Raw genomic sequence first — 13,816 nt, 5'->3', positions numbered from 1 at the left:
CTGCCATTGTATTCTGTTGTCCCTGGATATGAATAACTATTCCTTTTGCCTTCTTTTCCCCCCAAAATGTGATATATGAGAAGCAACTTAATTACAAAAATTATTTGTAAAAGAATCTGGGTAGATCTCTTTACAGAAATTCCCTAAATTAGATTACAACATAGCTTTATACATAGGTTTTAAGCAGTCCAAATCATTACTATGATTAACTGAATATATTCTAAACCATTTTAAGGCAAAGTATAACAGTTTTAGCACTATCAAACTGTTCATATCAAAATGGCATTACATATTGGAAAGTTTTAGGAGGTTTATATCCTGCTAGAAAGATTCATATAATTTTTTAATGTATTTACAGCTTCCAAAGGCCATTATTAGTCCTTGTTGACAGAAACATAGATTTGGCAACTCCTTTACACCATACTTGGACATATCAAGCATTGGTGCATGATGTACTGGTAAGAGGCTAACTACAGCATTTATTACTGAAATATGGTAACATTTAGTAGTCTCCTTAGTTTAAAACAAATGGCTATTGAAATAAAGTTGAGAAAGATGAGGTTGAAAACTATAAATAAAAAATAATGATGTGAATGCTGGAGATTAGTGAAATGCTGAAGTTTAAATTCCAAATTTGTGACCTTTAAATTATAGAGTAAGTTAGTGGTATTGTTGGCAATAATGGGGGGAAAAAAAGAAACAAGAGAAAACAAGTAGGTATATTTTTTTTTCATATTAAGTTTTAAAAATGTGTTTTCCCTAAGAAGAGAACCTATAATTTTTTTAATCTGAGAATCAAACTTCATTTTTTAAAATGATACAGCACTTTTTAAGTTTTTTTTTACTTTTTTTTTGTTGTTGCATAGTATCTAACAGTTTCGTTATGACATTTCCTCACTTACAGAGTATTCCAATCAACTTCACTCTCCTGTGACTCTCCCTTATTAAAACAATTTGATTTTCTTTCTTTTTCTTGTGCTAGTACTAGGACTTGTACTCAGATCTTCAGCTTTTTCTCTCATAGCTGGCAGTCTACCACTTGAGCCATTCAGCAAGTTCCAGCTTTTTGCTGGGTAATTGGAAATAAGATTCTCTCAACTTTGCCTGGGTTAGCTTCAAATCACGGTACTCAGATCTTAGCCTCCTTACTAGCTATAAGTGTGATCCACCAGCAACAACTGTCTTTGTACTGTTTTCATACATGCCAAACATGGACCATATTAATCCTTTTCACCCTCCCTACTCTTTCTCCCAACAGTACCTCATTTTGTTTAGTGATTACATCATATGATTTCTTTAGCCATCCCCTATATCTAATTTTATGTTTAAAACAAAAAAAAAAGTATTTTTTCATCCATTTATGGTCAGCTAAATATTGCATTTACTTGTAAAAAGTTTAAGGACATGTCATTGGCTTTAAAACAAGTCCTCTAATTTACTAACTCTTAGCCCGAGGCTCTATGGATTATAGTATGTAATAACATCATTATTGCAAAGATTGCCTGCTATTTCATAAAAGGGATACGAGACTTAAGCAACAGTTAAGAACTTATCCCTGTGAACACAAGTTATTAGATCTAAAATGTTTACATAAAACATTCTGGATTACTCATGGAAATTAGCAATTCTATACACTTTTCTGTCCTAGAGAAGGCAAGAAGAATTAGGAACCTCTAATTAAGTCCTAAGTAATAAAACACAGAAGCTGATTTTAAAAGATGTAGTAGGAGATTAAGAATGACTCATTTCAGGCTAGACAAGATAGTTTGTGCCTGTAATCTCAGCTACTCAGCAGGCAGAGATAAGATGGAAGTTTGAGGTTAACGTGGGTAAAGTAAACAAGATCCTGTCTGAAAAAGAAAGGTTGGCATTGTGCTTCATGCATATAATCCAACTACTCAGAGATAGTAGGATCATGTTGTAAGACTGGCCTGGACAAAAGCACAAGACAAGACCCTATCAGTAAACTGAAGCAAAGAGCACTGGGGACATGGCATAAGTGATAGTGCCCAGAGTTCAACCCCCATTATTGAAAGTACAAAGAAACAAACAAACCATGCTACCTTTGTTTTCCTGAAACTTACAAACTTAACATTTTAGAAGGAGAGAAGGAAAATGAATAAACATGTAATGTTAAGGTAGAAAGTACTGAGGAGAATAAAGTAGGAAAAAATAAACATGATTGAACTCTTAGGATAGACAAAATCACATTTGAAAAAAGATCTAATGGAGATAAAAGTAGAATATTGGAAATGAACATTCCAGATAGAAATTTGCCATATCCATTTGATGATATGCATGTCAAAACTAGAGTTTTTGTAGACTAATAAGTCAAATAAGAGTCCAAAGTATGAGATATGTGAAAGATTTTTTAAAAATTCATCTCATAGGGATACAAGGGGTAGCCATTTGGCATTCATTTGTAGCAAATAACTACAGAAGTAGGGCAGATTTTGCCCATGTTGTAAGAGACTTATAAAAGCATTCAATGTAGGGATTACCTCTTCACTGCCACTAGCATGAATGTAGAGGAGACTGTTCAGAACAGAGACTTAAAATCTTTGCTAACTCCTGAACTTGGAGTTCTAGATTCCTTCTTGACTTCTTTGGATAGAGAAAATTAAAATAAGAGGCCTGTTTGTTTAGAAGATAAGATAAATGTACAGGTAAGTTTAGTATAAAGAAATATGTTCTTTATTGTCAGAAGAAAAATTGGGATATGAGATCTCCCCAAACCAATCAAAAGTAGTATTGGTCCTCTTGGAGGATGAATGAGAATAATAAGGAATGAGTTTTTACACTATGACACTAATTTTTATTTTCTAATCTTTGATGTTTAAACTTTATAAAATCAAAGATAGTAAAACTAAATACTAACAGGATTGTTTTTGTTTTAATCTTCACATAATGAAGAGTTGACAGTCTTTGGAGAAACTGGTTATAGTCACACAAATTACAATATATAATTCTGTTCATTTTAATGAAGTTTCTAGATGTGAGATACTATTACTGAGTTGTCATAAAGTTATAGCCACACCATCACTTGCTAATTTAAACTTGCTACCTATAAGAATCTCCAAATCTTTTAAAATTCTTAGTATTACCCTTTGCATCCACTAGATGGAGTAAAAGTTCTATGTAGAAAATGTTAAAATTGTAGCTTGATTTTTTTTTTTTTTTTTAATGTCAATCATCTTTGCCTGAAAATCTGGATTACTTATTTATTAGACCTTTGAAACAACTATCCTTCCCTGTACGTCAAAAAGATGGTTACTTATCATTTAAGACAAGAAATGCACTCACATACACACAGAAAAATACATTTTGTAATGTCCCTTCCTTGTCGGAATAAGAGAAGCAAAATTAGTAACAAAGTCATGACTTCTTTTTATTATGTCTTGGTTGTGGGCAGAATGAGTTTGATTGAACTGAAAAGAATTCTCCTGTTAATCTTGCCTTTTGTTTGTTTTTTGTCTTTCAAATCTAGAAATCTTTTAGTTCTTTAAGATTTTGCTGCTGACTCTTAATGAAATATTAAATTGAAATTTATACTAATATACACAGGCATCTTAATAAAGTGTACCCTTTCTTCACCATTCTAGAATACTACAAGAAATTATTTCCAATAAAAAATGTTTTAAATATTATCAGCATTTTTACATACCCATTTTCTTAAAGATATGTGATTGCAATATAATAAAGGCCATATTCAAAGTTGATACCTTGAGTCCAAGGTTGATATTCTTTTGATCTTCTAATCCTTATCAATATAAAACCTCTTGGATAAACTTTAATTAAATAAACTTTAATTATATACTTTTATTTAATTAAACTTTTATTTAATTAAAGTATGAACTTATTTCATCCAAACTAATGAATATTTTAACAATACTTATAGATAGGAAAGTTGCTATTGAGGTATGTAAACTAAATAAAATCAAAAAGTGTGATTGCATTCATTTTTAATGGAATTCAGAATATCCCATATATGTTGCTCTAGCTGATCTTGGGCCAAATTTTTTTAAAGGAAAATGAATTCATTTATCTAATTTTGGTACTACCATTTTCCCCTATATCCTAGATACTTAAAAAGTAAAATTTTATAACATTTGTTTCTATATTGATAATAGAGCATTTTATAGAGATTTTCTTTTTCAATTAAATGTTTCCTAAACTGTTTTAAGTTATTCTATCCTTTTGTTGATTGTCTTTTGGTGTTTTGAGACAGTGTCACTATTATCCCAGGATGGACTAGAATTTGCCGTGTAGCCCAGGCTGGTCTCAACTGAGATCCTCATTCCTACTGTATCATTTTTGTTTATGTTCATTTGCTCTTCTCTCTGTCATCATTGGCCTAAGTTCAATTATTCTATATCAATGATTTGTAATAGAAATATAATGCCTGTTGTCATTGTAATCTTAGATTTTTTTTTCTTTTTTTATTATTATAAGGTGATGTACAAAGGGGAGGGTTATGGTTACGTGAGGTAATGAGCACATTTCTTTAGACAATGTCACCCCTTCCTTTTGCTCTCCCAATTTCTACTTCCTGTCCCCACTTACACGTTATTAGTTCTTTTTCAACATAGTGTCTAGTGAATACTACTGCTGCATTTGTTCACCCGTTATTCTTCCATTTCTGTGAATCTTAGATTTTTTTTTTTTTAGTAACCACACTAAAAAGGTGAAGAGTTAAAAGGAGAAATTATTTTACTAGTGTACCCCCTAAAATGTATCTAAAATGTTACTATTTCAACATTAAATCAGCTTAGATCATATATTTTTATAATTTTGTTTTCATATATAAATCCTATCGATTTGATATATATTATATAATTATATCACATCTCAATTCATGATAAACACATTCAAAGTGCTTACTTGTCAAATTAAGCAAATTTTGAACAATGCAGCTCTTAATTATAAGGCTCCAATTCTTGCTGGTCCTGTCTCACACCTATAATCTGGCTACTCAGGAGTCTGAGATCTAAGTTTGGAGCCAACCTGACAAATCCAAGAGACTTATCCCCTATTAACAAACAAAAATCTAGACGTAAAGATGTGGCCCAAGAGGTAGAGTGCTAGCTATGAACAAAAAAGCCCAGGGAGAGTGTAAGGCCCCAAGTTCGAGCCCCAGTACTGGGAATAAACTGGCCCCAATTCTTTACTAGCTTAGAAAATGAATAAATTGCTTATGACTTAAAAGTGGCACACAAGGACTGGTAGAAAATGTTTGTATATTGCCAGCAGAGTGTGCATAGCATGGATTTCTAGCTCTGATTGTAAGGATCTCTGCTTTAATAACAATGAACAAGCTTCTCAAATGCTGACATTTATAAAGTACCTTAGACTCTGAACTAAAATAGGTTGGATTGTTCAGTTCAATCTAAACTCTTCAAACCTTAGTGGCACAAAATAATATTTCTTCATAGCCTTTCAGATTCTTGTCCAATTTGCATGGTCAAGGGAGAGCTCTGCTTGTAAAAATCACTCCAATTCAGGATGATAAAATCCTATAATTGGACATCCCCTGTGGCAAGGGGAAACAGTTGTGGTTCTACTGTTTTTATAAGGTTTTTTTCTTATGTAGGAATATTTCAAAGAAAAAAGTAAAATCAAGGTCCTAGGGGATGGCTCAGTGGTAAAAGGCCTACCTAAATATGGGAGGGCCTTGACTCAATCCTCTGGACCACAGAAAACCACATAAGGAATTCTGTAATAAAACCCAATACACATCATCCAGCTTCCTTGGCATTATATTATCTTACAACATAAATATTTCATGTGTCTGTAAAAGAGTTTTTACTTTTTATGCCCAGCAAAAATAATAAGTCTTTGGCAATATCTAATACCAGTTCCATATTCTTCTATCTTAATTATTACAGAGACACATCTTTACAGTTGGTTTGCTCAAATGCTTATTTGTGTACATTGTATGGGTTGACAACTCTTTAGTCTTATCATTTTACAATGTTCCTTTCATTGCCCTTTATTGCAATTTTTTATTCAGAGAAATTAAATCATTTTTCTGTAGAATTTTCTATGATTTATTTGACAGATTATATCCTTTGGTACCACTTAATATGCTTCTCAGTTCCCTTAGAATTGATTCAATTCTTTGTCAAAACTACTTAACAGCAGCATTATGTAGTTTCTCTTTTATAAAATCAGAATGTGTATAATTTCTGTTATAGTGTTATTGATGGATTTGATCAAGAATGATCATTTCAGAATTTCCCACAAGTTTTTTCTAAAGATTTTAGTGGTATTAGTGTTTCCTCTAAGTTATATTACTGGTGGCAGGAAGTGGCGCTGTAGCTCAAGTGGTAGAGTGCTCGCCTTGAGCTGAAGAGCTGAAGGACAGCGCCCAGGCCCAGAGTTCAAGCCCCACGACTGACAAAAAAAAAACAAAAAACTGGTGGCAAATGGTGACTTTCTAATACTGCCATTCCTTCATCTTTTGTAGCTAACATGCTTATTCTCTTATCAACTACTTAGGACAAATGCTTGATTCTCTTCCTTTATTTGACAACTTCCAGAATGAGTTCATGCCCTAGCCATCTGCAAAGGTAATCAGTGAGATTAGTTAATTTTTTTGAGTTATTTAATAAACTAATGGAATTTTATTAAAGATGTTATCAAATAGTTATAATTATTTTGACATGCAAATTATATCATCTTTGGCCTGTCATACTGGCCTACATATTCCCATTAATCCTTGATATCTTCCTTGCTTTCAGGAATTAAAAATCGCCTGGTTCATTGTGTCCACTTTTTTCCCAGTCCTAGTCTTAGCCATTTCTCCAAAAGCAGTGGTTCCTAAGAGTGATAAATAGTACTTAAAGTCCATAGTTCAGGGACTATTGCTACTAGAATACTCTGTAGCATACCATAGTGTTTTTCATCCTCCTAGGTTAAAAGATTTTATTTTGTTATAGTCATGGTCATATGAAATTGTAAAGTTAAATTGGTAATAATTTTAAACACGATCTAAAAGCATCAGTTTAGGACTGGTATCTCTTGCTTTATTCTAGCAAGTATGTTTTGATCCCATTATACTTGAGTCTTATTTGACAGGATGGGTTTAATAAGCCAAAGAAACATGGCTATGTATAGCAGAAATCATTTGAATTTAAATTTTAAAATAACTTAAAACCTACACAGCCCTATCATTCTGAATGTTACTGTCTCTTTAGCCATTCAAGAGAACAGTGTTAAAAAAAAGAGAGAGCAGTATTACTATAAATACACATTTATATAATTTTGGCTAGAAGACCATCTTAATGTGTAGGTGTTTATACTGACAATACAGGTAGCACAAACAGTAATTTGTAGTTCTTTCCAAGCTTCTACAATTTTCTTAATGAGGTCTATAGTTATCTATGTTATAGAAACTGATTGTTTAATAGTTGCCTATAATTGATTTCACAGAAATACAATTTCAGTTTCTAGGAACTTCTTCAAAATTGTTTTATTTGTGTATAATCCCCATTAAATCAGATGATGACCTGAAGCTGGCTTTGAAGCATTCAAGAACAGTAGGAACAAATTTAGACCATTTTTTAAATTAGGAACTTAGTATCCAAAATTTCCAGGTCTCAGAGAAATTAGTGTTAGCTTTGAAAAATTCATTATTCAGATAATGCTCAGTTTTATAAACATCAGACAAACTATTTAGGTATTGCCATTAGATTGAAATGGAATCTTATGGAATTACTATGTTGATTTATCTACAGTGATCATTATCTTTCAGTTGATCTCAGAAAAATATGCTAAAACCTAACAGTCATTTAGGGGGTAAATGTGGTCAATGTGCATTACAGAGAGAGAGACAAAGAGAAGAGTATGCTCATCATGGTGAAACCCATTTTGTACAATTAAAGTAATGCAAAAATTGATAAACTCTTAAATCTCAAATCTGAAGGAAACAGTTTTGAACACAGGAAATGTATTTGTCTAATCTAGAGAAAGTATAAAACATCATACTTTTTTTTTTTTGGCTTTATCATTTTTCATGGATGCTATCCTAGTTCCCAAACTACTTAACCTCTTAAGAGAAAGGTTTTCTCTGGAAGGTCACACTTGTTTGTTTGTTTTTAATATTAGCATTCTTAAGTTATGTGCAAGGGAACATACAGAGACACTTACTTTCAAATGGTTGAAGGCATATTTCTTTGCCAAAGGGTAAAGGAGGAGCTAGAGACTTGTGGTGAAGCCAGGGGGTACTTTCCTTTTGTTCTTCCATTATTAAGAAATGTGAGCTGGGCACTGGTGGCTCACACCTGTAATCCTAGCTTCATAGGAGGCTGAGGTCTGAGGATTGTGGTTCAATGCCAGCCCAGGCAAGAAAGTATGTGAGACTTTATCTCCAATTAACTACCAAAAAAACAGAAGTGATGCTGTGGCTATAAGTGATAGAATGCTAGTCTTGAGCAAGAAATCTCAAGCATAGCACCCAGACCCTGTGTGCAAGTCCCATGATTGACAAAGAAAATGAAAGAAATGTGTTCCTTCTTTTGTATGTTTTTCCCTCTTCTACTGTATTTCTCTCTTAGTGATGAATGTAGTATAAGTTAAAGGATTTTCTTGGTGTAAGATAGGCATTTCAGTATGAAAACTTTGGTTGTTGACATCATTCCAGAGTTTATTGAATCATGTAGCTGTTTAGTGAGTGCTGTAACAGTATTTTGAGTAAAAGGAGTTGTGAATTCTTGCCAAAATGAATTTTTCTTCACTTTTTTCACATCTGAATATAAAATTTTAGGTTTACATAAGTATGTGTCTTTTGCTATCCAAAAGATTTTTTTTAATAGTTGTCTGTGGCTCTTCTGATCTACTTTAACTTGTGAAAGAACAAGTCCTGCTGAAGGAGTCGCAATATTTTCAGCACTAGTAATGGGATTTATTTAGTTGATTTGAGGCATCACTGACCAGTCTTTTAATTCAAGAAAAGGTACCTATCGGTGGAAACACATTAGACTCTACCATGTTAAAACTAATTACATTTTTATTTGTGCATAAACATTCAATTGCTTTTATATGATTGAGTACACTGCAGAATATTCTAATTTCCCAGTTTTCAAGACTGAAATTGCTTTTCCTTATTTGCTATTAGGCAAACAATGAAAATGTTCCTGCAGCTATTGTTATTTCTCAGAACTCTTCTTTATTCTTTTATCATTTTGTACGTACTTTTAAGTGTTCCATCAACACTTTAATATTAGTAGGCTTTTCTATTTTTGAAGCAGCAATTTTGATAACAAGTTACTTTTATTTAAATGAGCTGTGTCATCACCATAGAAATAGTACTTCACTAGGAATTCCAGTTAATAAAGCTTAACTGTGAAAGGATATTTGACTCCAGTAATTTTTTTAATTTCTTAGATGGTTTTTTGAAAGCTAGTTGTCTTCTCTGATGTACTTTTTATATTGTTTAATGTACTTTTTCCATTGTGCTATTTTTATTACCTTTATTCTATATGGATGATTTGTTATGCAAAATGGGGATTCAGTGTGAGGGTGAGAAAAGTGAGAGGAATTGAAAAGGTTTCAGTTACAGAGTGAGGAGTCATTTGGAATGACAATCATTATTACCAGGTTGAAATATAGCACATTCTGTTTTTGCAACCCTTTCTAGTCTTTAATCTGCCAGTTTATATCTGTGCTTCAAGGGATTTTCTTTTGTGATTTTTGTGTTAGAAATGGCAAGTTTTATTATACAGTGTATTCACAGTTAAAATAGGTAACTTGAAGGTAGGGATGGAAGGGGAAGGGGGAATAATGGAGAAGACCAATGGAAAAGGTGACATTGGTCAAGATGCATTGTACTCATAATCTGACTTATGGAATTGTAACCTTTTTGTACACTACTTAACAATAAAATTTCTTTAAAATGTCCATTTATTGAAAATAAATAATAAAATGCATGTCACATAAAAAGAAATGGCAAAGTCAGTATTAATTACTTTGCTTTATTTACAGGAAATTAACTTGTACTCAGTATACTTGCTAAGATATAGACTAATCATTAAAGTGTAGATAAATACAATAGAACTAAAATGATTCTGGCAGTTATGCTTGGTAATTTCTCTATATAATTTCTTTCTTACTTATCATTCTTTTACTTGTGTTGCAATTGCCATGTTTTATCTTCTTACTACTGTTGAGTAGAGCTGGCCCATAAAATGCTACTTTTACTTGAGGGAAGCCACAGATCTAATGCAAAAAGAAAAATCGAGGATAGAAAAGATACTTTTCATTTTTGTCTATTGTTTTGGGGTTTTTGTTAAGGGAAAGATCAAGGTTAACATGATTAAAATAATCATAACAGAAGTTTAGCACATACTAGTCTGGTTGGCTCTTAGGATTTATATGAAAGAGAATATTATTGTAGCTTATAATTTAGTTTTTTGTTTGTTTGTTTGTTTTTGGTCCAGTCGTGGGGCCTGAACTCTGGGCCTGGGCCCTGTCCCTCAGCTCTTCAGCCCAAGGCTAGCACTCTACCACTTGAGCCACAGTGCCACTTCCGGCTTTTTTCGTTTTGCTTATGTGGTGCTGAGGAATCGAACCCAGGGCCTCAGGCATGCAAGGCAAGCGCTCTACCACTGAGCCACCTTCCCAGCCCTAATTTAGTTTTTTTAAAAAACATAATCCATCAATCAAGTACCACATCAGAATATTAAGACTCTCCAAGAGTTTAAAAAGTATATTTTAACATTATATGTTTTACTGGAAACAACCAGGCATCAACAGTTTTCTGGTCAAATAAATTAGAAAAACATGGATGATAAGCATGAGGACAATGGACATATGCAAATATAGAAGAGCTCTCATTATTGAATGACAAAAGGAAGTTCAAAGTATGTAATCTTATTTTGAAGTCAAAAGGATATGTATATGCAAATATAAATATATAAAATCATAAGTACTTTTCTAAAGACTATATAAGAATCTGACATTTTAATTATATCTGTGCCTATTAAAATTCATAAACAAAAGAACAGAACAAGTTATTAGAAGGATGCCTTTTAAACTTTAAATCTGCATTTTGTCCTTGGAAATATTAGAAATGGCATCAAGAATCTAGATTTTTTTTCTTTGTTGCAGAAACTGGTATAGCTCTTAACTCAGGCAACAGTTTTTTTAAATGGATTAAATTTTTCCTAGGATTTCCATTTAAACAGAGTAAATTTAGAAGAATCTTCCGGAGTAGAAAACTCTCCAGCTGGCGCTAGACCAAAGAGAAAAAATAAGAAGTCTTACGACTTAACTCCAGTTGATAAATTTTGGCAGAAACATAAAGGAAGGTAAGAGAAATATCTGTATGTAAAAGATTTACCCCTGAAAGGGAAATGCAAATGTTGTCTAACCTACTAAGTTTAAGAATAAAAAAGGATCATGGTAGTTTTCACCAATGGTACCAATAATTAGTCCATCGGTATGTGTCTTAATTGCTCCATTTCTTCCAAATTCCTGTTTCATTTGTTGTTAATTTGTAGAGGAATACTTGTCTTCAATAAGGTCATCCCATAATTTTGTAGACTGTACAGATTGTATGTATATGTGCCACTCCTGGAGCTTGAACTCAGGGCCTGGACACTGTCCCTGTTCCGTTTTGCTCAAGGATAGCACCAAACCACTTGAGCCACACCTCCACTTCTGGCTCTTTTGTGGTTAATAGGAAATAAGAGAGTCACAGATTTTCCTTGCTCTGGCTGGCTAGAAGCCATAATCCTCAAATCTTAGCCTCCTAAATAGCTAGGATTATAGGCGTGAACCACTGGTGCCTGGCTGGTATAGTTTTTCTTTTTTTTTTTTTTTTTTTGCCTTCACTGACTCTGGTTTTATAAACTATCTCTGCCTTTCATTTAGCTTTTATGATAGGGAAATCCTGCTTTTTGTTCTGTGTTTACTTTCATACAAATCCTGTTATACCTGTGAATGGAGAAACTAAGCCTGAGATCTAGAGAACTTTTCAAAGTACATAAGAAATAATGGGTGAAGCTGGGCACCGGGCACTGGGCACCGGTGGCTCACACCTGTAATCCTAGCTACTCAGGAGGCTGAGATCTGAGGATCGTGGTTCAAAGCCAGCCTGGGCAGGAAAGTCCTTGAGATTCTTATCTCCAATAAACCACTAGAAAACTGGAAGTGGTGTTGTGGCTCAAGTAGTAGAGCACTAGCCTTGAGCTGAAGAGCTGAGGGATAGAGCCTAAGCCTAGAGTTCAAGCCCCACGACCGACCCAAAAAATAAATAAATAATGGGTAAAAACCTTAATTTGGAATGTAGTTTATTGTAGGCAAGTGTGTATCGCCATGTCTTGTGTATAGCCATATCTCTTTAAAGTTTAGGATAGTTCATGGGTTTATTTACATATAAAACTTACTTAGTGGCCATCATAGCTAAAGTCATTCTAAACCAAAAATTCATTTCTCCCAGAAACAGGTGTGTGTTTTTCATCAACTAAGGAATGTTATTGATAAAGTTAGTGAAGTGTATTCTTGGTATATTCATTCTTTTTATTTCATTTTACATTTATATTTAAAAAGGATAGACAGTTCACCATGTTAGGGTGTTTTATATATCTATTTTTATACTTAAAACCTTTTTTAAAACTAGACAATCATACTGCTGTAACACAGATTTGACTTCCTTTTCAGAGAAAAATTTCACTTTCTTGGTCTCTGTTTCTGACAATTGCAGTTTTAAGTACAATTACAGTGTATCTTAAGTAATACCTTTGCTTTAGAGTTCTATAGCCTTCATTTCCCTCCAAAATGAGGAGGTAGAAGAAATGATACTTCATTAGATAGACTTTTTCTGTGTGCCAGTTCTGTGACTTGAACCCAGGGCTTGGGTACTGTCTTTAGGACTTTCTTTCTCAAGGCTAGTGCTCTACCATTTGAGCCACAGCTCCACTTTTGGCTTTTTGGTAGTTAGAGATCAGGCCCACAGATTTTTCTACCCAGGTGCCTTCAAACCATAATACTCAGCCTCCTGAATACCTAGGATTACAGGAGTGAGCCATTGGTACCTGGTTTAAGAAAGACATTACTAATAGAGGATATTATTTTGACATTAAGCCCACAAAAATGCTATTTTTGCCAGAGAGAATATTAAAAAGTGCTGAGTTGGAAGTGGTGCCCTGGCTTAAGTGGTAGAGTGCTAGCAAAAGGAGTCAGGAACAGGCCCCAGTCCCAGAGTCCAAGGCCCAGGACCAGCAAAAAAAAAATTGTTAATGTAATTGAATGGACCTTTCTACTCTATGTGTTACTTTGGATAGTAATTAACATTTGTTATACCGTGACTTCTGTTCCTTTAATTTTCACTTACTAAATAGTTTTTGTTCTGTGTATCTCTTTTGTTCTATGTGATCTCTTTTTTTTTTTTTTTTATATGCACATATACATATTACTTTTATTTATTTATTTTTTTTTATTGTAAAGCTACTATACAGAGGGTTGCAGTTACATGAGTGAGGTTATGAGTACACTTCCTCTTGAACGTTGTTACCCCCTCCATTGTTTTCCCCCTACCATCCCCTCCCTCCCTCCCTTCCCCGAGGTTCTTTTTTTTTTTTTTTTTTTTTGATTGTGATTAAATGATTACATAATTTCAAAGTCACAAGTTCATTCTAACTTCCCTGGAGCAAATTGTCTACCACAGTCTGTAATATATAACAGTGTTCACATGTTATATACCATATTCTATGTGATCTCTTTAATGAAAAGTAAAATTTTAGTTTGCTCAGATTTATAAAAATTATAGTATTTATTTTAAAGCTACAGTGTTTATGCAGAATGGGTTTTGTTCATG

The 13,816-nt window shown here is 33.3% G+C and overlaps 1 protein-coding gene across 4 annotated transcripts in view; it reads left to right on the top strand.

The window, feature by feature from the left end:
• The window catches only part of Scfd1 (sec1 family domain containing 1), a 97,852-nt gene that overhangs the window by 31,062 nt on the left and 52,974 nt on the right, over positions 1 to 13,816 (top strand). For all 4 annotated transcript variants that reach the window (XR_006147123.1, XM_042677392.1, XM_042677391.1 and 1 more), the window contains 2 exons: positions 359 to 458; positions 11,167 to 11,306. Coding sequence is in view for 3 of the 4 variants with exons in the window: in XM_042677392.1 (XP_042533326.1) it covers positions 359 to 458; positions 11,167 to 11,306 (240 nt within the window). In the remaining variant the exon portion in view is untranslated. The remainder of the gene's footprint in view (positions 1 to 358; positions 459 to 11,166; positions 11,307 to 13,816) is intronic.

The sequence above is a fragment of the Dipodomys spectabilis genome, unplaced genomic scaffold (assembly GCF_019054845.1).
Source record: "Dipodomys spectabilis isolate Male_0828 unplaced genomic scaffold, ASM1905484v1 ptg000038l, whole genome shotgun sequence".
Classification (NCBI taxonomy): Eukaryota; Metazoa; Chordata; class Mammalia; order Rodentia; family Heteromyidae; genus Dipodomys; species Dipodomys spectabilis.
This window is presented reverse-complemented; position numbering and strand designations above follow the sequence as displayed.